Source organism: Eptatretus burgeri, chromosome 12, assembly GCF_056783735.1.
Source record: "Eptatretus burgeri isolate ZD-2024b chromosome 12, Ebu_testis_v1, whole genome shotgun sequence".
NCBI lineage: Eukaryota > Metazoa > Chordata > Myxini > Myxiniformes > Myxinidae > Eptatretus > Eptatretus burgeri.
In genome coordinates this window covers 61,686,013-61,707,925 of record NC_140972.1, presented here as the reverse complement: position 1 = coordinate 61,707,925, position 21,913 = coordinate 61,686,013, and the positions used below count along the sequence as shown (strand labels likewise).

General features: G+C 42.1%; 2 protein-coding genes across 7 annotated transcripts in view; one reads left to right on the top strand and one right to left on the bottom strand.

The window, feature by feature from the left end:
• The window catches only part of LOC147015740 (BRISC complex subunit Abraxas 2-like), an 87,753-nt gene that overhangs the window by 46,726 nt on the left and 19,114 nt on the right, over positions 1–21,913 (bottom strand). The window contains exon 1 of one of the 4 annotated variants that reach the window (XM_085848207.1): positions 18,065–18,189. The exons of 2 other annotated variants lie outside the window; for them this stretch is intronic. In XM_085848207.1, coding sequence (XP_085704333.1) covers positions 18,065–18,100 — 36 coding nt within the window. In that variant the 5' untranslated portion in view covers positions 18,101–18,189. Of the gene's footprint in view, positions 1–12,569; positions 12,709–18,064; positions 18,190–21,913 lie in introns of those variants that run through there. One more of the 4 variants, XM_085848204.1, reaches the window with a different exon arrangement.
• Positions 5,090–20,900, top strand: LOC147015741 (sulfate transporter-like). 3 transcript variants are annotated; one of them, XM_085848199.1, is made up of 6 exons: positions 5,090–5,283; positions 10,104–10,877; positions 11,399–11,947; positions 12,598–13,224; positions 18,042–18,189; positions 18,421–20,900. In XM_085848199.1, coding segments are annotated over exons 2-6 (2,001 nt in total). In that variant the 5' UTR covers positions 5,090–5,283; positions 10,104–10,202; the 3' UTR covers positions 18,423–20,900. The 3 variants fall into 3 exon arrangements, with proteins under 3 accessions (XP_085704325.1, XP_085704324.1, XP_085704323.1); XM_085848198.1 differs by having other exon boundaries at positions 5,092–5,283; positions 12,676–13,224; positions 17,983–18,189; XM_085848197.1 differs by having other exon boundaries at positions 5,093–5,283; positions 17,983–18,189.

The following is a 21,913-nucleotide window of genomic DNA, read 5'->3' as shown; positions in this document are numbered from 1 at the left end:
TTGCAATGATCTAATCGCTCGGTTTGCTTAAATCATTTTCTCATTCATTTCGTCCCCACTCTTCTTTTCGTCTTTTTATTCCTGAGGTAAATCATCCACGTGTGCCTTTGCTGTAAAGTGGGGCCTCATGTAAATCAGCACGTGCGGCGCCGCGGTGAGGAAACTGCTGCACAGAGGTCCTCGTTCCCTGGCGAGCCCTAAACCTGGCATGTGCGGCGAGTGATGTGTGCTTGGCAGTGCAGGGTTGTCGACTCAGCTTCCGATGGTCTGGGGAGAATTGCCGGTTGCATTAAAAGTCATGTGAATAAATATCTCTGAAGAGGCTGCACTAATGGAGTTTTTCACGGCACAGGAAACACAGCCAGCACGACGCCTACGCTGCACGAAATGCGTACAGAGGCCGATAAAGCCGACTCCACACCAAGTTTGGCGGGATACGAGTGTGCGGAGTAGTCGCGGCTTGTTCCTTTTCAACGTGAATATCTGACACATATTGGTGTTCACCCCAGGTACACGCTGGCGGAGTCATGTGAACTCGAGCGCTGGCCATATGCGTAATGGCGGAACCGCGCGCACTGTATGGAATGTGCTAAAAAGCAGATACGTACACCGCTCGTGAAACGTGCATGGATTTATCCATGGCGATGTACCTTCGGCCCTCGCTGGCAGCAGCGGATTCTCCATGGATGTTGAACGTCTTCTCATCCCTTCGGCCAGCGAAGCTGCGATCGATCCGGGAAATGTACAGTGCAGGCCGCGTTGGCGCGCACTGAGCGAGCGCGTTGATCCACGCTGGTCGAACACCCGAGTGGGTATGCAGGACCCTCGACCAGTTGCCCGGGCATGGCCTGGGGGTTTTTGCAGGACCATTCGCGTGCCAATTTCGGTGTGAGCAATTCATGTCATCTCGTGAGGTCGGAGCGGAATATTCCCGCTATCTGGGATGGCCTTGCCGGAAACGAAGTGAGGCGGTTTCCGGCCAAAGTTGGCGGGCCATGTGAGGGGTTGGGGCCAAACTAAGCGCCCGATTCAGGTGATGACGTTTTGATGCGGAATGGCCCCTCCCCCCAAGCTGCGGGTCCGATAAAGGTCGGGGCAGTCCCTCTTGCTTTCTCTCTCTCTCTCTCTTGGCCTCTTTCTCTTTCTCCGTCTCGCCTCCCCTCGTCGACACCACCACAACCCACCTCCTGCTGCCCAGACTCCGCATCCTCGTCTCCATCCACATGACGTCGACCCCACCCGCCTACCTGGTCCTGCCAACGACTCCACCCTCACACTCTAGACTCCGCCCCTTCTCGACTCAAGCTCCTCCTTTCACGAACACATCCGTTCCGGAAAAGTGATCCAATCTGGTAGAGTGATCCAGTACGAACAAGGCGTACCGAGGGCGTGGTTCCCTGGTAATTAAATCACGTGATTAATTGGGTAACCCGATTAACCCATAGACGGGAGGACCCTAGGTCAAGAGGTTGAGTTATTGGCGTCCACGGTCGGTTAAGCGACCAGCCGCATCACGGAATTATCCGTGTGCGACGGCCTACAATTCCAGGGAGTCTGGTGGGAATCGACATAGCTTCCCCCACCAGGTGGTCTTCTCGCCCGACCCCCGGCCCACAACAATATATATATATATATATATATATATATATATATATATATATATATATATATATATATATATATATATACATATACATATATATATATATATATACATATATATCCCTGTGTCGTAAGAGGCGACCAGGGTTGCGTCAGGAAGGGCATCTGGCGTAAAACATGTGCCAAATCACTATGCGGATCATACGGATGATCCGCTGTGGCGACCCCTAAAGCGAGCAGCTGAAAGAAGAAGATACATATATATATATATATATATATATATATATATATATATATATATATATATATATATATATATATATATATATATATATATATATATATTGTTACGGCTGTGGAAATTCGCAGAACACCATAAAGGATATCCCCAAGATCAGTTATATCTCTAAGTTTGTGTTCAGATAGATTTCCCCACCGTGGTCTAAAGGGATATATTCGTGTTATCAGGGCTGTGATCTTTGAGTTAGCTGTTATTCTTTGCTATCGTTATTTTGGACCAACCACGCCACCATTACAACAACCACGATCACCTCAACCACCAACCCCACCACCAACCACCTTTTTTGCAAGCGCCCAACCACACCCCCCTCACAACCACCACACAACGCCAACCACGCCACCATTACAACAACCACGATCACCTCAAGTACCAACCACACCACCAACCACCTTTTTACAAGCGCCCAACCACACCACCCTCACGACCACCACACAACGCCAACCACGCCACCATTACAACAACCCCGACCACCTCAACCACCAGTCACCTTCTCCACAACCACGCTACAACCCTCTCCGCATCAAAAACCGTCTCTGCCATGGAGAAAGAAGAAGGGGTTCCGATAACGCAAGGGATTTTCCCTCCTGCTTTCCCGCACTTCGGGACGGGGGAAGGGCACATTGAACCAGGGGTCAAAGGTGATGTAGGGTGGGGGCCTATTTTTGGGCGATAAATGTCCCTGGGCCACATTCCCATTGAGGGCCACCGCAACGATTTCTTCTTCCCATCGTGCGCCGCGAAGGGAGGAGCCAAGGCGTTGGAGGTAAAACACGCCCTCTTTCTAGAGGCTTCTCGTGGGAGCTGGAAGAAGGGCGGGGCGAGAAGGCAGGGGGAATAAAAAGGGTGCACAGAGCGTCCGCAGTTCAGTTGGTTGTTGGTCGGTCGGTGGAGGTGTCGGTCTGGGTGGAGCAGTCGGTCGGTGGAGGTGCTTGAAAGGGTCCATCGAGGGTCGCCCAACCAAGTCACCACGAGGGTGGAGGTAACCTGCAGCGGCCTCTGGGAGTCCCTTCGGTCAACCAGGCTCCTTGGACATAAAGGCCTACGGGTCCAGTCTGACTCCCTTGCCTTTGTGGGGGTCTTTCTTCGCTTTTATTTGTGTGAATGATGTGGCGCTGTGTCCCGTTAAGTAGAGAAACTGTTAAGTGCCTGTACATGTTCATTATGGACGGTTGTAGCGCTTCGCCTTGCTCGCGTCTTTGTCCCGTCCCGCAGTCTTCGCAAAACAACTGCATGCGTGTTTCCCCCATTGACTGTATAACTGCATGCGTGCCGCATTTATTGCTTTTGTGTGTTTTGCATACCTGCATGACTTCATTGCTTTATTGTATATGTGCTTGTATAATAAATGTGCCTGTTTAAATGTTAACCTGTTCGTCGCGTCATTTTCCCTCCATTTGAATGTCATATTGTCTTTCGGAATGTTAGTTTGTTTTTGAATACCAATAATAGAATCGGGTCCGGCGAGGTCTGGCGATAATACCCCGCTCGGTTATCCCAGAACGGAACAAGCCGCTTAAGCCTTAAGCGGTTCATGTCCAAGCAGGCCTTTGCTGAGGTACGGTCTCTCGGTAATTTACCCGCGCGAATACTTAGGTATATCAATATTAGGCGATTGACCCTGTCGCGCGCGGGTAGAGTGTTGACTCGGCTGTGGTGTGCGCTTGGAGCACACCCATGACTGGTTTCTGGCGTGGTTCCGGAAAGTCGTGACTGAATTGTTCGTTCGGTGGGCGAAGCGGCCGCGATTCGGCTAAAAGAGGTTGTTCGCACGCCGGCGGGCGCAGATTCGTAACAATATATATGGTATATGTATATGTATATATATATATATATATATATATATGTATGTATATATGTATATGAATATATATGAAAATATATATGTATACATATATATTTATATATATATATGTATGTATATATGTATATGAATATATATGAAAATATATATGTATACATATATATTTATATATATATATGTATATATATATATATATATATATATATATATATATATATATATATGTATACATATATATATATATATATATATATATATATATATATATATATATATGTAGACATATATATATATATATATATATATATATATATATAGATATATGTATACATATATATACGTATACATATATACATATACATATACATATATATGTATATATGTATACATATATATGTATATATATATATATATATATATATATATATATATATATATATATATATATATATATATATATATATATATATATATTGGGTGGTCACAAGACTACCGTTATTTTCAGGTTTTCCGTCTGTCTGTAGGTATGTAATGGACAGCTCTGGAAGCCAGAGGAGTCAACCAATTTTGATGAAACTTGACTGATAGGTTCATACCAGGATGTAGTTCTATGCTTTTGAGCACCCTTGCAATGGACGCCACCGTTGCCTAGCAACGGAACTTTTAAATTTTTGAAAAATCCGAAAATAAAATCGGCTTCCGTGCTTTTATGCGCACTATAATCACCCTCTTTGTCAAAAAATTTCAGCCCGATCCGCCAAAAACTGCATGACTAATATGCAATTATATAGCGACCACCCATGTCGCCTACCCGCTTGTATAATATATACATATATCTATATATAAAGATATGTATATATATATATATACATATATATATATATATATATATATATATATATATATATATATATATATATATATATATATATGAATTCCCTTTCAAGGAATTGCCAATCCATGATTTTTTTGTCCATGCTCCATCCTTTTTAAGTGCTGACATCAAGCAAGGAAGCAGCGCCTACCATTTTTGAAGTCTTTGGAATGACTTGGTCAGGGTTTGAACCACCTATCTCCCGGATTTATAGTGGACACTCATCATTACACCACAGAGGCTGGATGAAATTAAGTAATACTTGCCTATTAATTAAGGTAAATTACATAATTCATTAATTTAAGCAATGGTGCCAAAAGAGTTTCAAAAAATGCATCTTTTCTCATCACATTTGATGCTTACGTGTTTCACAAATAATGTTCATAGAAACTTGCGCTGACAAAAAAAAGATTTCAAGTTTTTAATCTGCAAGCAATCTACAACTGCACAACTCAAATATGCCAGAGGCAAATGGTATCTCTCAATCAGGGCCTCACCCAACCCTCTCAAATAGGTCGGTATCAGTGGAATGTTTTCTGAGCGTACTCAATGCAAAAGCAAGTTGTCTTTACTGGCATTATAAGAGAAATGGTGATCCCTCGGTGAATCAACAGAAATTCTTCCGTCACAATTTTGGGAAAGATTCACGAGATTGTGCGTTCAAATGGAAGAGTCTACCTGAATAGCTGCCAACATTAATACAAGGTATTTCATATCCTTTATTTTTATACGCATGCAGTTTGTTGCAAAAGCAAAACCCTGTGCTCTGCTATTTACACTTATACCCAAGAAAATCAAAAAACTATGGCTGCGTAAGATAGGTTGTGATATAGCCTTCCAATTTTGTCCATGACAGACTGAGATCGCACTGTATTTGCAACGATAAATTAACAATTGTCCTAGTCTCTTCCTGCAATGTTACTTTCACTCTATAATACATACAAATGCTAATGTATTTATGTATAAATTCCTGGCAGGGTCGTTCAGTTGGTAGCATACTCATCTTTGAGCCGTCTCGTCTGAATTTAATCCGTGGAAGGATATGATCTGACTAATAAGTACGCTGTCCATTTGGAGGGGTTTTTATCTGGCTGTCCTGTCTGCCCATACCTGGTTGGTATAGGGGAGCAAGATGGGAAGCAACTGCTTATATGTTAAACTCCCTATAGGACCTTTCAAAAATCTCATTATGACTTTGTGTAAACACCCTGGCCAGTTTTCAAATTCCTGCCCTGACGACAACAGAGAATGCAATGGCAAACCAACCAATGTATATCCTCTATAATGTTGCTGGTGAGTCCACCCTGTGCATTTCAATAGTAAACATGCTTCTGAGAGGCAGGCTGCTCTGGCATACCTGTCTGCAAATTTGCCAATGGTCAGCAACCAAGCTATGAACTGCCAATGGTCAGCTCCCAAACATCACATGCAAACTAGCACTGCTAGCTAGCTATGCTCCTGACACTATCCCTCTATAAGTATCTATTGTTGAACCTTCAGTTTCATTCTCTGGAGTCTAGACAACCCTTAGAAGAGGTAGCCTCCAAAGCCAGTCACAAACTGGGCATCCTACGTCATGCAAAGTCCTTCCTTGTCACACCTGAGCACCTGATCACGTCCAAAGCTTTCGTCCACAGCCTGATGGAGTACCGCTCTCCCTTCCAGGCTGGGGCTCCCGTATCTCACCTTTCTCGGCTTCACGCAGTGGAAACCAAGGCATTTCGGATCATCGGCATCTCCCGCGATGAGGCTGAGTCTTTGGGCCTCTCACTCTCTCACTGCAGGCAGGTCGGTGGTCTTTCTGTCTTCTCACATCTCTTCTCTGGCCTCGCCCCTCCCCCCTTGTCTGCAATACATCCCCCCCATATTTCCGCAGGGCACTCAAGGACCGCCAGCAATCCCCTTCTTGTAAAACTACAAAAATCGAGAATCATTGCTCAAGGCCCGGTCACACCTTGACGTTTTAGCCAACGTATGCCGATTTTTGATTTTTTTTTCTAAAACGCTGGCACACGTTGAATACGCTATGGGTAAGTTTTGATAACATTGAGAGCACGCTGAAAAACACTGCCATACGTCGTTGTACGTTGCTTTTAAACGTTGTACTTTTTGGTTGTCCTCAAATTTTTTCATGCTTGAAATTTCACGACGTATGCCGGCGTATGACTCACACGTTCCGCTACGCTGGCCACAAGTTGTATGCACGGTCTGCGATCGTTGACAGACGTCAACACATGCTACTTGTAAGTTAATCATAAGTTGAGACACGCCGAGGTAATGTTTAGTGTACCCGAAACTTATTTCTAACCTATGATTAACGTGTTGTTGGCACGTTACGCGATCGTTGCCACACATCGACAGACGTTACTTTTAAGTTACTCATAGGCTGAAAGACGTCGGTATAATGGATCGTCCTTGCGTCAGTGTCCACGGCCACGGCCAGGACACTTATTTGCAGCATTCTTCAAACTTTTCTTTGGCATGACGAGGATGTTCACACTTCGATGTCTAGCTTGGCTATGATTCCAATTGTCCATCGGCAGCGTCTATTTAAAATAGTCGAGTTTGAGCGTTTTAACACGTTCAGAAGAAACGATTAAAATTTCCAAACCCCAGCGTCAAAAAACAAAGGCGAGTGACAGCAATTTAAATCGTTCATTGTAAACAATGAAAATAGCTGAGTGGTACCGTTTAAAAGTCGTTGAGTGTAAAAAAAATGCAATTGTTGAGCGCAAGCGTCTACTTTCAATAGTGGAGATGCAGCCATTTAAAACGTTGAGTTTATCATTTAAATCGTTAAATCGTTAAACGCAAGGACGATCCATCATAACCCACACCCTCCCCCTCACACTCACCTACTACTGCCAACATGAACAAACTACTACTAATACTAATACTAATACTGATACTGATACTGATACTGTTACTGCTGACATGGACATCGACTCAAAAAGGACTCGAAAACACTGTTGGGTTCCCCTTTTATGAACAGCATTTTTATATACCAATTCCCAAAACCGCTGGGAACACGTCTTTATATGGCAGTTGTAAGCTAGAAACACGTTAATTTTTTTTTTTTTTTGTCGACCGGAAGACGTCATTGGAATACGTCTACATACGTCGATGTGTGTTGGGACTACGTAAAGAATTGGTTCAAAGCACGTCAAACATAAGTTAGAAATAAGTTTCGCGTAAAAAGACATTACCGCGACGTGTTTCGACTTATGAGTAGCTTATAAGTAGCGTTTGTGGACGTGTGTAAGCGTCCACATATCGTGTGTAAAACTTATCCCCATCGCATGCGGAACGTGTGTCATACGCCGAGTACGTCGTAAAATTTTGAACATGTTTAAAATTTCTTGACGTACTCTACTTACTACGAAGTATGATAGCGTACTTTAGCGTTGTACTCACGTATACCAAACTTACTCATACCGTATTTGACGTGCCCCAACGTTTTAGACACATTTTTCTTAGGTCGGCATACGCTGGCAAGATCGCCAAGGTGTGACCGCGATGTTGACACTTCCATTTCTACGGCAGTTATGATTCGAATCGTTGTGCGTCAGCCTTTTAATAGGCTACGTCACGACATCGTCGGTGATACGTGCAACGCGCTATGCCTAAGTTAGACTATCGTTGGGCATCGGTTGTGTAGGCTGACAACAGGTTCAGCATTCGTTGGTATAAGTTATCTATAACACAACGAAACGTTCTGTGTCCGTTACCAATGCGTTATACATAAGAACAAGTCGCTATGAATACGTCCGAATCTTTAATAAAAAACATCAAAAGTTCAACGTAAGCCAGCGTTTTAGATACATTTTAATACGTTGCCATCGCTGGCTAAAACGTCAAGGTGTGACCGGGCCTTCACCTTCACTCTTTCATTCTTCTATTTTCCCACCTTTGGAACAAACTCACACACTCTCTTCAATCCCACTCTTCCTTCCAGGTCGTCAAAACAGCTGTTCACGACCATCTCTTATCTTCCCCCACCCAAAACCATGATCTTTTCTACCCCCACTAATCCACCCCAAACCCACCTCTTTCAAATTCCCTGCTTTCCTTCCTGAAAGTCCCTGTCGTGTAAGGACCTGAAAGTCACTGTCTTGTCCATCTTGTTTACCCTGTGTACCCCTGCCCCATCCCTCTCCATTCCACAGATTTCCTCTTGTCTTTATTCCCCACTGTTTTTTTCCTTCCCTCTCCCACCCCTCTTGTCTTCTGCTCCCCTTGTTGTATGTTCTGTGTGATAGCTCTCATGCAAGCCTCAACAATGTATATACAAAAAAATAAAAGTAATAAAAAGTCTCTAAAGATCCAGAATGCAAGGTATTTGGTGAATCATATCTCCAAACTAGAATATATTGCTGGCATCTATAGTTGGGCAGTGTATTCTCTGCAGATGCATGACAATTCTGAGCCAGAGTTTATTGCATTCTCTTTGGCCTTTATGCAAAGTACCAGGAGTATGGCTCCCAAAATCTGGGCTGGTGCAGCTGCTTCCCATATTGCACCCCTGTAAGTGATCAGGGCGAAGACTTTTCACGCTAACGGCATCTCCTGGCAAGAGGTACGTGTCAGAGTCTGCTTCTCACATATCATGTGGGGGTTGGTGGACTCTCAGTTTACTATCACCTCCCTTCTGGGCTCACTCGACCCGACCTTTTCTTTGCTGCATGCCCCTTCCCTGAGATCACGCATTCTTCAAGAAACCCACGTGCTTTATCTTCCCACATATGATGAGTTGGATGCTTACCTCAAGTTCTTCATCCCTCTGTTCTCTTGTATGTAAAACTTACTCCCTTTGTCTGTTGCCTTATGCTCTTCCCCTCCAGTCTTTCGAATGTGCCATTCAGACCATAGTCAAGCTCATGCTTTCTCCCACACGACCCACAATCTCTTCTTCTCCAGTTGTCCCTTTCCCACCATTTTTTTTCTTCTTCTTCTCCCTCTTCCATTCCTGCCACTCCACTACTCATGTGTGACATCTCCCAGCATTTTTCTCTGCTCAATCCCATTTTACTCTGTTGGTCTGTTAACCTGTTCGATAGCTCCTCCATAACACTAGACTTCATTAAAAAAATTCAGGAATACCAGATGCAAAAAAATGGTTTTTGTCATTAAAATGATTTCCAACTATGCATTCATGCAAAACTTGAAAATGCAAAACTAACTGGCCATTGGGCAGTTGTTCAAAAGCTATTCATCCTTGAGAACTACTTAAGGTAGAAATTCAATGCATTGAACAAATAGTGTGCATTATTCCTGCAAACTTTGTTGACCACTTGAGCAAAAGAAACTGATTGCAAGAAAAAATGATATTTCCTCCATGGCTCAGATCCCCACAGTGGAAATTGAATGTGGCATTCACCGTAAAGGTGCATTCTTGTAATAAGTGTAACAATAAGGACAACAGCTGCAAAGCTTTCCCAGGTGCAATAACAAGAGATGCTGGCCTTTCTTGACTTCTCCTCCTCCTCCCCCCCCAAACCTTTTTTTTCTTTACCTTCCTACCACAGCCATCAAGGAACAAGTAGGAGGGAAAAGGATTCTGAAGTCCCCTTGCAGTTTCGTTAATAATCTCACCAGGTGCAGCAAATTCATTGAACTCTGCAGAAATGGAAGAAAATAATGAATTTAGCTTAAAAAATTCTAATAAGAGTAGCGAGAACACATTTTCGGATAGTTTTGATGTGGAAGACGGCATCTCACACGTCTGTATCCAGCTGGAAAAGCAGGATCAGCCACAAGTGACATTTTTGGAACGAGTCAAGATGACAGCTGAGAAGCACCTGACTTGCTCCCCATCCTGCTTCAAAAAGGTCATTTTTGACATATTTCCTGTGCTGCAGTGGCTTCCTAACTACAAGTTCAGAGAGTACATTATTGGGGACATTATGTCAGGCATCGTTGTGGGAATTATATCGGTACCACAGTCCATTGCTTATTCCCTTCTTGCGAGTGTTGATCCAATCTACGGTCTGTATGCATCCTTCTTTCCCTGTATCATCTACTTCCTGTTTGGTACTTCACGCCATACATCTATTGGAATCTTTGCTGTCCTCTGCCTGATGATCGGACAAGTGGTTGATCAAGAACTGCAGGAAGCTGGCTATGACCTCTCTGTAAACACCAGTAACATTCACAGATATTCAAACACCGAGAAATTGGAATATGAAATGGTCTCTAACCTGAGTACACCATTTCCGACACTTGTGAGCAACAACTGTGACAGGAGCTGTTATGCAATTCGAATTGCTGCCAACATAACATTTCTGGCAGGTGTCTACCAGGTGAGATGCTTTGAATTTAAAAGAGACAAGTCAATTTTCTGATCATATTTCATGCTTGTGCTGATGATGATGGATTTGATTTCACAAATTAACATAAATATGATGTAGTATCAGAGATACGGCCACGAGGGGATGGTGGAAGGTATGTTGAGCTCGTTGGTGCAGAGGGTATTCTTTATACTTGCAGAAAGTAAAATTAATTGGTGGACTGACAGAAAAAAAGGAAAAAAAAGGGATTGGCCTGTTTCATGTTCCTCTTGGAGCACATAGCTCCTGATGTTGGGATCCCAAGTCCAGATCCCATAAACTCTGCTTATTTGTCCAACATCATCTACTTATATCCTTGTAATTCATCTTCAAGTACACTGGTGTTTTATTGAGTCTTTGTCCTGCAAGATACAAGGATAACCCTTTGCCTCAATCAGTGTAAAATAAACTTTTCAAGTGCCTTAGTACAGAAATCTTAAGTAATTAGAAACTTGAAATTAAAATTTATTGCATTTGGTTTTTGTCACTTGCAGGTGGTGATGAGCATACTTCAGCTGGGTTTCATATCTGTTTACCTGTCAGAACCACTGCTAAGTGGTTTTGTCACAGGTTCTTCCATCACAATCCTAACATCTCAGGCTAAATATCTTTTGGGCCTGCCTATTCCTCGATACAAGGGCATTGGTGCTTTGGTCATGAACTGGGTCTCCATATTTAAGATGATCCCCAATACCAACATATGTGACCTGGTGACCAGCATAATCTGCTTTCTGGTTATGGTGCCCATTAAAGAGATGAACATACGTTACAAACACAAGATGAAGACACCGTTCCCCATCGAGCTTTTGGTCGTGATTGTTGCCACTCTTATCTCCCACTATGTAAACCTGCAAGAGAGGTATGGCTCGAACATCACGGGGACTATCTCCACAGGCTTTCAGGTGCCAAGACTTCCAGAATGGAACCTCGTACAAAGTGTGGCAGCTGACACAGTTTCCATCGCCATCGTCAGTTTTGTCTTTACGATTTCATTGTCTGAAATCTTTGCGAAAAAGCATGGCTACGTCGTACGAGCAAACCAGGTAACATAGAAGATGCAAATACTTTGCAACGCAGATACACTACAACATTCTAACAACCTCGCAAACCTCCGATAAACCTCTCCTGGGGTATCATAGTTTGCCTTATCATTGAGTATGGCAGACCTCCACAGGATTACCTAAAATAGCATTAACTCAAATATTATCTGGCATTTATTTTTCTCCATTTCCAACTGTTATGCTTTTTTTGTCATGTACTTGGTCTTAAAAATAAATAAATAAATATAAATAAAGGCTTTTTGACTGCCTCATTCAATAACTATCCAGATCATTAGTCCATCATTGAGGTTGTGACTCTTCCATCCCAAAACTTATCCGAACACCAGGTCCACAGCCTTAGTTGTGTCTAAATGCCATCCAATCAGGCAGAGCAATAGAACAACATTTGCCAAATATTTATTACATGTTAAAATGCTTTCTGTGATGACTAGTCAGTAAATTATCTTTGTTCTTCAATGAGAGCGGCTGAACCTTATAGCAGGTTTAATAGCAAAGGTCAATTTAACTTGCAAAAGGTTTTGACATTTGTCCATCTTTTTCATGCAATTGTAACAATAAGTGACAGGAATGAGGTTATGAGAAATAGACAATGGTAGCAACTTACGATTTGTTGATGTGTTCTGAATAAACAGGAAATGCTTGCAATTGGCTGCTGCAACATCATCCCATCCTTTTTCTACTCCTTCGCCACATGTGCTACCGTAACGAAGACACTGCTGAAAGATGCCACGGGGTGCATGACACAAGTATCAAGCCTGATAACAGCTGCAGTTATCCTCCTGGTGCTCATGGTGATCGCACCACTCTTCCATTCCCTCCAGAATTGCGTGTTAGCCACCATCATAATAGTTAACCTTCGTGGAGCCTTTCAAAAGTTTTTTGACACACCAAGAATGTGGCGTGTCAGTCATGCTGACGCACTTGTCTGGTGGGTCACGATGCTCGCCTCAGCATTACTCTCAACTGAGGTTGGTCTGCTGGTTGGTATTTGTTTCGCAGCAGTCTGCATATTGGTTCGGATGCAGAGACCATCGATTATTCAGCTCGGTCGCGTACCGGACACCAAACAGTATGCTGATTTGAATCTGTACAGGGGCCTTTTGTGTGTATCGGATGTAGTAATATTCCGATTTAACGCCCCACTCTACTACGTCAACAAAAATTACTTCCAGGCTGCAATTTTCTGCAAATCTGGTCTCAATCCAACCCTGAAAGTCAAGAAGAATGCGAAAGACAAACCTGAAGAGACAGAAAATGAGGTACATCACACTATTACCGAACCTTATTTCTTCGTCCTTACTCTTCTCAATCTCACTGCACCCGTACATGAGAAAAGCATCCTTTAACAGCTTCGTTTACATAAAACAATTATTTTTACCGTCTACCTATCCCAGACATACACATGGCCATTAAGGCCCAGTCACACCTTGACGTTTTAGCCAGCTTATGCCGATTTTTGGAAAATTTGTCTAAAACGCTGGTACACGTCCAATACGTTATGGGTACGTTTTGAAAACATTGAGAGCACGCTGAAAAACACTGCCATACGTCATTGTATGCTGGCTTTAAACGTTGTACTTTTCGGTTATCCTCAAATTTTCCATGCTTGAAATTTTAAGACTTATGTCAGCGTATGACTCACACGTTCCGCATAACGCTGGCCATTAGTTGTAGCCACGTTACGCGATCGTTGACACACGTCGACACACGTTACTTGTAAGTTACTCATAAGTCAAAACACATCAAGGTAATGGTTAGCGTCAGTGTTCCAGACTCCCTGGTTTTATTTTTTTATTTATTTTTCTTCCTTCCTTCGGTATGATGATGATTTTGACACTTCGATTTCTAGTGCGGTTATAATATAATATAATTAATAGGCTGCCGCTAAACGATTTAAATCTAACCGCACTGTACACTGAACACCGTCATACCGAAGAAAAAAAAAACCGGGAGTCTGGAACACTGACGCTAAACCATTACCTTGACGTGTTTCGACTTATGAGTACCTTTCAAGTAACGCGTGTCGATGTGTGTCAACGATCGCATATCGTGCGTACAACTTATTCCCATCGCATGCGGAGCATGTGTCATACGGCAAGTACGTCGTAAAATTTTCAACATGTTTAAAATTACAAGACATACTCCACTTACTACGACGTATGATAGCATACTTTAGCGTTTAATTCATGCATACCAAACTTGCCCATACCGTATTCGACATGCGCCAGCGTTTTAGACGCATTTTTCAGAGGTCGGCATACGCTGGCAAGATCGCCAAGGTGTGACTGCGATGTTGACACTTCCATTTCTGCAGCGGTTATGATTTGAATCATTGTGCGGCAGCCTTTTCATAACCTACACCACGTCATCGTCGGCGATACGTGCAGCGCGCTATGCCTAAGTTAGACTATCGTTGGGCATAGGTTGTGAAGGCCGACAACAGGTTCAGCATTCGTTAGTATAAGTTATCTATAACACAACAAAACGTTCTGTGTCTGTTACTAATACGTTATGCATAAGACCAAGTCGTTATGAATACGTCCGCTTCTTTAAAAAAAAACATCAAAAGTTCAACGTAAGCCAGCGTTTTACATACATTTTAATACGTTGCCATTGCTGGCTAAAACGTCAAGGTGTGACTGGGCCTTTAGCTATGACAATTACATCATACTAGTATACATGAAGGTAATTTGAGAAGTGTCTAATCTGTTTGTTTGTTTGACTTTCATGTATTCCTAAACTGCTGCACAGAATGAGTTGAAAATTACTGGTTCTCTTAGGGGTGTGGCATAAGGAGGTTTAGGTGGTAAAAAAATAAATAAAATAAAAGTTTCATGGCCCCCGAATTTCCAGGCGGAGTCAGACGCAAATTCTCTTCCAGGCAAAAATAGCATTCCTTTCCTTTCCTTTAGTAATTCTCTACAGACTACTGTAGTTGCACCTGTTACCAACTATAGTATATGAGTAGAACACTCATTTACTATCTATCTATAATTCCAGCAGTGTGTGTGTGTGTGTGTGTGTGTGTGTGTGTGTGTGTGTGTGTGTGTGTGTGTGTGTGTGTGTGTGTGTGTGTGTGTGTGTGTGTGTGTGTGTGTGTGTGACTGCTGTTTCTCGACAACCACTGGTCCGATCTAATTGAAACTTGTCAAGTATATTGCTGGGGACCTGCGTATGTGCCTTTTCAAGGTTTGATATTAATCAGACAAGAGGTTCCCAAGTCATGGCCATCTATTTACCAAACCAATGACAAGACACGGTGCTGCGTAGGCGTGGTCAATGGGGAAAGGGCACCTTAGTTACCGTGGCGTAGGAGTGGCAATGGTCAATGGCAGCGAATGTCATGGCAAGCAAAGACAGGGAGGTAAACTTGATTTTAATTAACTCTGTGTGTAAGTATCACAGCAGTTGTTAATTCAATGAAAGCGATAATTCGTGGAATGATGTGAACATTCCGTACGGGCACGCACCACTTCCGGATAGTGATGACTTAATGTATTCTAATAATTTCTCGATTTCTTATGCACATTTATAGATAAACACAATGCCCCAATCCAGTCATCGTTTACGAGAGGGAAGGAACGGCCTGTGTGGTTGTTTGAACGTTTTTTGGGGGGGGTTTGCACGTATGGCCACGCATGTACGGCCACACACGTACGGGTATGCGAGAGCGAAGGAACAGCCTGTGTGGTTGTTGTTTCTGGCACGCAGTTTGAAAGTTTTTTTTTTTAGCATGTACGGCCACGCACGTACGGCCACGCACGTACAGGCACGCATGTACGGGCATGTACTAGTATATCTAAATGTGGAATTTTTGCCTGAGCTATGTAAATGTGTATCGTATTGCGTCACTCCAAATTCTCTGCGTGGGTGTTACAAGTCAAAATGAAATACCCTAATTCTCTGTATGAAAAACATAAACATCAAATAAGTGGAATTATCATCTACAGAACAAGTGAGATGTTTGTCTGTCTGTCTGTGAGGGTGTCACCATTTTTCCTCAGAGATGGCTGAACGGATTTTCGTCAGTAAGTGCCAAGGAGTGTTTTAGGCAAAAAACACATTTGAAAATTAAAAAATAAAAAGGAATTTTTTTTTAATTTCAGCATTTCTTAAATGTCTTAGATCTAATTTTTGAAAAGATTTAAAACTAAAAATTAAAAAAAAAATTTTTAATTAAACTTTTTGTATTTAAAATTAAAAAAAATTATACTTTAAATTAAAAATCAATTTTTTTAATATATATATTTTTTACAGTGTCTAAACCTTTGTCGCAAAGTAAAAGGTAATATTAAATGATCCCTCACCCCATTCCTTAGTTGGTGTCGGGAAGTGTTTTAGGGCCCCCACAAAAGAATAGAAAACCAGAACAGCACTCAGTGGAGCACATACCTCCACCAAGCTGAACAGTTTACGTTTTGTATCCATTCCTTTACCAAAATCGAATTGGCTTAGTCTTGTTACCTGTCCAAATCAGTTATCAAGTTTTGTCACAATCCATGCACACCTTTTTGAGATATCATGCTATGTATCCTTTTTGGCCCCACCTTTCACTTATCACTTAAAATAATCAATAAAACATTCTCGAATCCAGATCTGGATTTTGATCTTCACCAGAATAAAATCAATTCGTCCTTGTTGCACAACCAACCAGTCCACTAAATTTCGTCCAAATCCATCCATAACTTTTTGAGATATCTCGCTCACAGACAGAGAGACAGACACAGGTAAAAACATAACCGCGTTCCACCTTCGGTGGCAGAGCAAAAAAACAACATTTGATTTCTTCAAAATGCTAACCTGATTCGAACAATGCAAGGAATCACTGGCAAGGACTAAGTATCATATTGTTTGTTTGTTTTACTTCCATGCAATTTTGAACAAGTGGATGAAATGAGTTTTAAGCTAATGGTTGTACTCGGTCGGTGCACAAGAAGGTTTAATGGAGTAAAAAAAAATTATATGCCCGGTGGTGCACCCCAATTTTCTCTATGTAAATGTGCATTGAAGAGGAAGCGACAAATGCCTGCCCGAACTACTACTGGGAGAGGGATGGCAAACACACCAACCCAGCATGACCCTTGGCCAAGAAACTGCTTCAACAGAACCAACACTCTATATCACAGAGTATGGTGCATGAGACAGACAGTTACTTAAATGTGTATTGCACAGCACCGCATGGTGGAAGCCAGTATTACAAGTCATAAATTGAAAAGAAAATAGGGGAAACTAACCCATCCATAAAGGCACAAGGACAGGTTCTTTGCTTGTTACAATTAAATCTGTGAAGGGTCATGAAGGACAATGCATTTTTAAATGAAAGGGGTTTTCCTCCCCACCTTCTCCCCCCCCCTCCCCCAAATCTTCATCCTCCCCTTATCGAATAGTACACCTTCCTTTAAAAAACAAAACCTGTACCATGCCGAACATTGGTGCTGTTGAAGCAGTTTCTTGACTAGGGTTATACTGGGTGGTTTACCATTGCTTTCCCAGTGTTGTTTGTCCGTGCTTTATCCTTTTGCATGTGACATGTGAGATGCACGTGATTACATGTAAATATTTGAATACTGGACACAAACATCAACTTTCATTTTGCACGTGGGGTGAGGGATCCGTGTTGCATGCACGTGTTCATTTGTGTTAACCTATAGCCAGTCCTACATACACTTGGCCTTGCCTTCTGATCGTCAGTATGGATGTCTTTCAGGCTGTTCCACAAGTGATGATAACAGTTTAAAGGAGTATGCAGATACTTATCCACATGGTCACCACTTTTTTCTTTTTCTTCCCCCCCACCGCCCCTCCCCCCCACCCACCACCCTCACAAGATCACGACACATGTTTAATTTTTTTTTAACTTCATGGAACTAGATGTCACTAAAGATGGATGTCTATATTCCTGTGATTTGTAACGTCTGTATACTTTGAACACGATACGTTTGTCCCATTATGGTGCTCATTTTTGCTCTGGTTTAAGGCGATCTATTGAATACGAGTGACATTTTTGTCCCACAAAGGACAATGGCTTTTCTAAGTGCAACACAAGGAAGATTGGCGCTCTTGTGGTGGATTGCAGTGCAATGCATTTTGTGGATTCACCTGGTGCAGACGTTCTCCAGGAACTGCATCAGGCATACGGACGTATCGGTGTACTTTTCCTGCTGGCCAATTGCTCTCCTACCATTCTGGAAACCTTGCAACAATCTGGATACTTCAGGCAATCTGTAAGTAAAACAAACTCTGTTCCTCCATTGTGAATGAAAAGAAAAATGCTGCACATATATATATATATATATATATATATATATATATATATATATATATATATATATATATATATATATATATATATATATATATATATATATATATATATATATATATATATGTAAACGGGCATGCCTGTAATTACAAGGTGGGACACTGATCTTGCACCTGTGCTGTGATGGTGGCAGGATACGGAGGAAGGCTCAACCATATCAATCAAAGAGTCACACAGTCTACATTTTCACTGTGTGCATGATGCTGTGATTCACTCACTTAAACACTGTGCAAAACAACAGAAAGAATTACACTGGCGAGATGGCGATGTCGATGGAGTTACAAACATAACTGTGCTGGAAGACCTCAAGGAAGACTAGACTGATAACAATACCTGATAGAGTTTGTTACTTTTTAAATGACTACAATACCTCTGTATCAAATATCTGTGCACGATTCATGGTTTGTCGGATGAATATAGCAGGTTCCCTGATTCTCATTCCAAGAAAAAGCTCAATGGATTGAAACCCCAGCATTATGCAACAGCTGATGGGTGATACAACTCAAGCCTATTTTGTGGTTTTGGTAACTTCAGATTTGTGTTAAAAAAATTAATATTTACAGACAATAATTTTCCGTTTCAAAAAGTGCCTTTCCCGTTTACAAAAATTAAAATAAAAAATAAAAATCCATTTTATAAAATACAGTGCAGTTTGGGTTTTCAGTGGTAAAAAAGCATGTATTTGTGTACTTGTATTGAAAAAAAATTCATGAATCTCCATCCCTCAAATCCTCCCGGGTGCCCATCGGCAGTGTATTTGTCACCAGGATGATGTAGAAAAGCAGATATTAATATGAAAATAAAATTGTAAACAGTAGGTGGGGCAATGTAAACTAAATTAATCTTGACGAGCGAAGAAACGGTCCTCACCTTATGAACGTGTTAATTCCCCCAGAATGTGTATTTTAGTACGACCTGTAATACAGTACACTCACCCTGAGCGGAACTCCTCGCTATACAAACTTGATGCGTTTCACAAAAGTAGTGTGTCTAGTGAAAATTATATTGTCATAGACATAGTGTTATAAATCCAAGATGCGTTCCTGTGGGGTTGATGGATGTTCAGACACTTTACGCAACCAAACCTAACCTAACTAAATATAAAAGACATAATAACTTGGTAAATCAAGATGGAACATCATTTAATGTGTCATTGAATGAATACACACCATAAATGCATCAAGATAGAAGAAAAATAAATGAGTACAATACTGTACTCACCAATAATAGGAGAAGAGAATACGTATCAAGGCCTGGAGAAATGTGTGTAAGGAGTGGGCGAGTTATTGTGGCGGGGCTTTAGAAAGTGGTGAGACCTCTTCCAGTGAGTGCTTGATGGAGTAGATACAGGTCGTTATCCACTCATATTGGAGGGTTTTGGGAGTTTTATGAAAATTACTCACAACAAAAGTTACTTGATACCAATGGATCATGACGTCCAAAGTAGCGCAGTCCGACATGCAGATTAAAAACGAAGCAGGAATAATGTGCAGAATAAAAAAAAAAACAAAAAAAAAACCCAATTAATGGCATGCGACCAATTGAAAGATGTTAATTTATAATACAATAGTAGCGTATTGTATTCATAACCTTCGCTTTGCAATGGAATAATGACCTTCCATCATCCTCGAGAGCACATACTCTTATCCTTCCGTTCTCAGCATCACAGCACGTGCACTACCCCTTTAGATGCGGCGATGGAAAAAAAAATGTCTCAGAGAAAATACGGGATGTATCATGAGAAGTATCTGACTTTATTATTTATTGTGCATCAACAAAAATACATTAACTGGGTGTGGACTTCCTTTTTAGTAGTTTTTATAATCAATCTGCTTGAATGTGGGCATTAATTAGAATTGCAGTCTCAGCTAATCACTGCATGTGTTTTTCTAATCACTAAATATTAATTGAATTGATTCATCTTGATGTAACTCATTTTATTAGAACTTGTAATCGGTGTCTTTCTTTTAATAAGGTCTTATTTTGTACTGGAGCTAAGGCCCACAGCCATTCGACTCCATAGACATGATTCACTCACTGTTTTGCTGAATATCTTGAGAATGCAACCCCCAAATATTCCCTCCCTCTTCTCCCTCTCTGTTCTGAGATTTCTAATTAATGTATTTGCTATCTGTACTGGCATACCTTTGTAAAGGAATGATGTCATGTTCTTTATAGCATGATACATTATCTGTCCAGAATTGCCCTGCTCGTAGTTGAACCGCTATTAGAGACCCTTGCTCGCCTTACTCTTGTCCGCCTGTGCAGTTTGTTGTTTCTGACCGGGGCGATAAGAAGCGCTCTCTGGGTTTTCTCTCCTGTCCAAATAAATCCTTCACATCACTCGAGCCAGCCTAGCCGAGGTCAGATGTGGGTCATTATGACCTGACTTCCTTCCATTCCTGTTTATTTGTGAGAAGGTTCAAGCATACCGTCCTGCACGCTGTGCACTCTGGTCCTCTCCTCGGCCCCCTAGAAACTTCCCCCATCTTTCCTGGTTTCGATAAATAGATGAATCCCTGTAAGCTCCGATTAGTGGAGACCATTGCATGACTGTTTCATCAATGATCCTTCGTTCCGCAATTATGTATTAAAGATTCTCTGTTTGATGTACTTTGCCTCACGTGGACAATTGAGTTTCTAGAGTTCCACAACAGTTTGGTGCCGTAACTCGGATGTGCTGATCCCTGGGGACACAGCCGATGGTCAGGGGAGACGACGAACACCTGGTGGCTACAAACTAAAGGTAAGAGTAAAATCCTCCTGGGAAATAGATGTTCACCCTCATTTCTGGTCAGAGGCTTTGCCTTTCAAAATGGGTAACATACTTGAACAAGAAGGGAAGTACACAAAGGAGAATCTTTCTTGATTGGCCTATGAAAATTAAGCAGTTTGAGGCCGTTTAAGATTACAGGATTTATCCTTGGCATTCAAATGTTTTTTATAGGGGTTGGAAACCTCGAAAAGAGAGTTGAAGGCTCTGCCATGCTAACAAGGGTTGGAGGCCCTAAAAGGGGGGGGGGGGCAGCTGCACCCCTCTCCCAGGAGAGGGTTGGAGGCCCTGCTCATTAAGAAAGAGAGGGCCAAAGGGGGCCCTGCTTGTTAAGAGGATCGAGTTGATTATCGTGTAAGAGGAATGTGACTCGAGTTGATGATTGTGTATTAGGGTGTGCATTAGGCCTAAGTCACATTTGCTCTACGGCGAGGATACGGCGGCCGTACGCCCTCTGAATTGACAGAAACGTGCGGTGGCCGCAGAGAAACTGAGGTGGCCTCAGGGTGGCCCTATGCCGTTTGGCTATATTTTACAGGCCGTAAGGTCGCTGTGGAATTATAACGCGGAGTTCTAACTTTTTTCATTTCTACGTTCACCGTAGCAATTCGACAAGACGAAAAAAAAACTGGTAAAAAAAAAAAACCCATTCGTTACCGTCCGTCTGGCCGCACGTTCGCCTTGCGGTCACCCTGCGGACACCTTGCGTCTGCCTTGAAAATTCTATGGCCGCCGCAGGAACGCCTTAAGGTCACCGTGCGACATCAAATCAAAGACCGTATGGCAACCCCACGTTTTCGGTCTCCACAATTTCTAAATACGCCATGTGGCTGCCCGAAAAATAAAAACATGT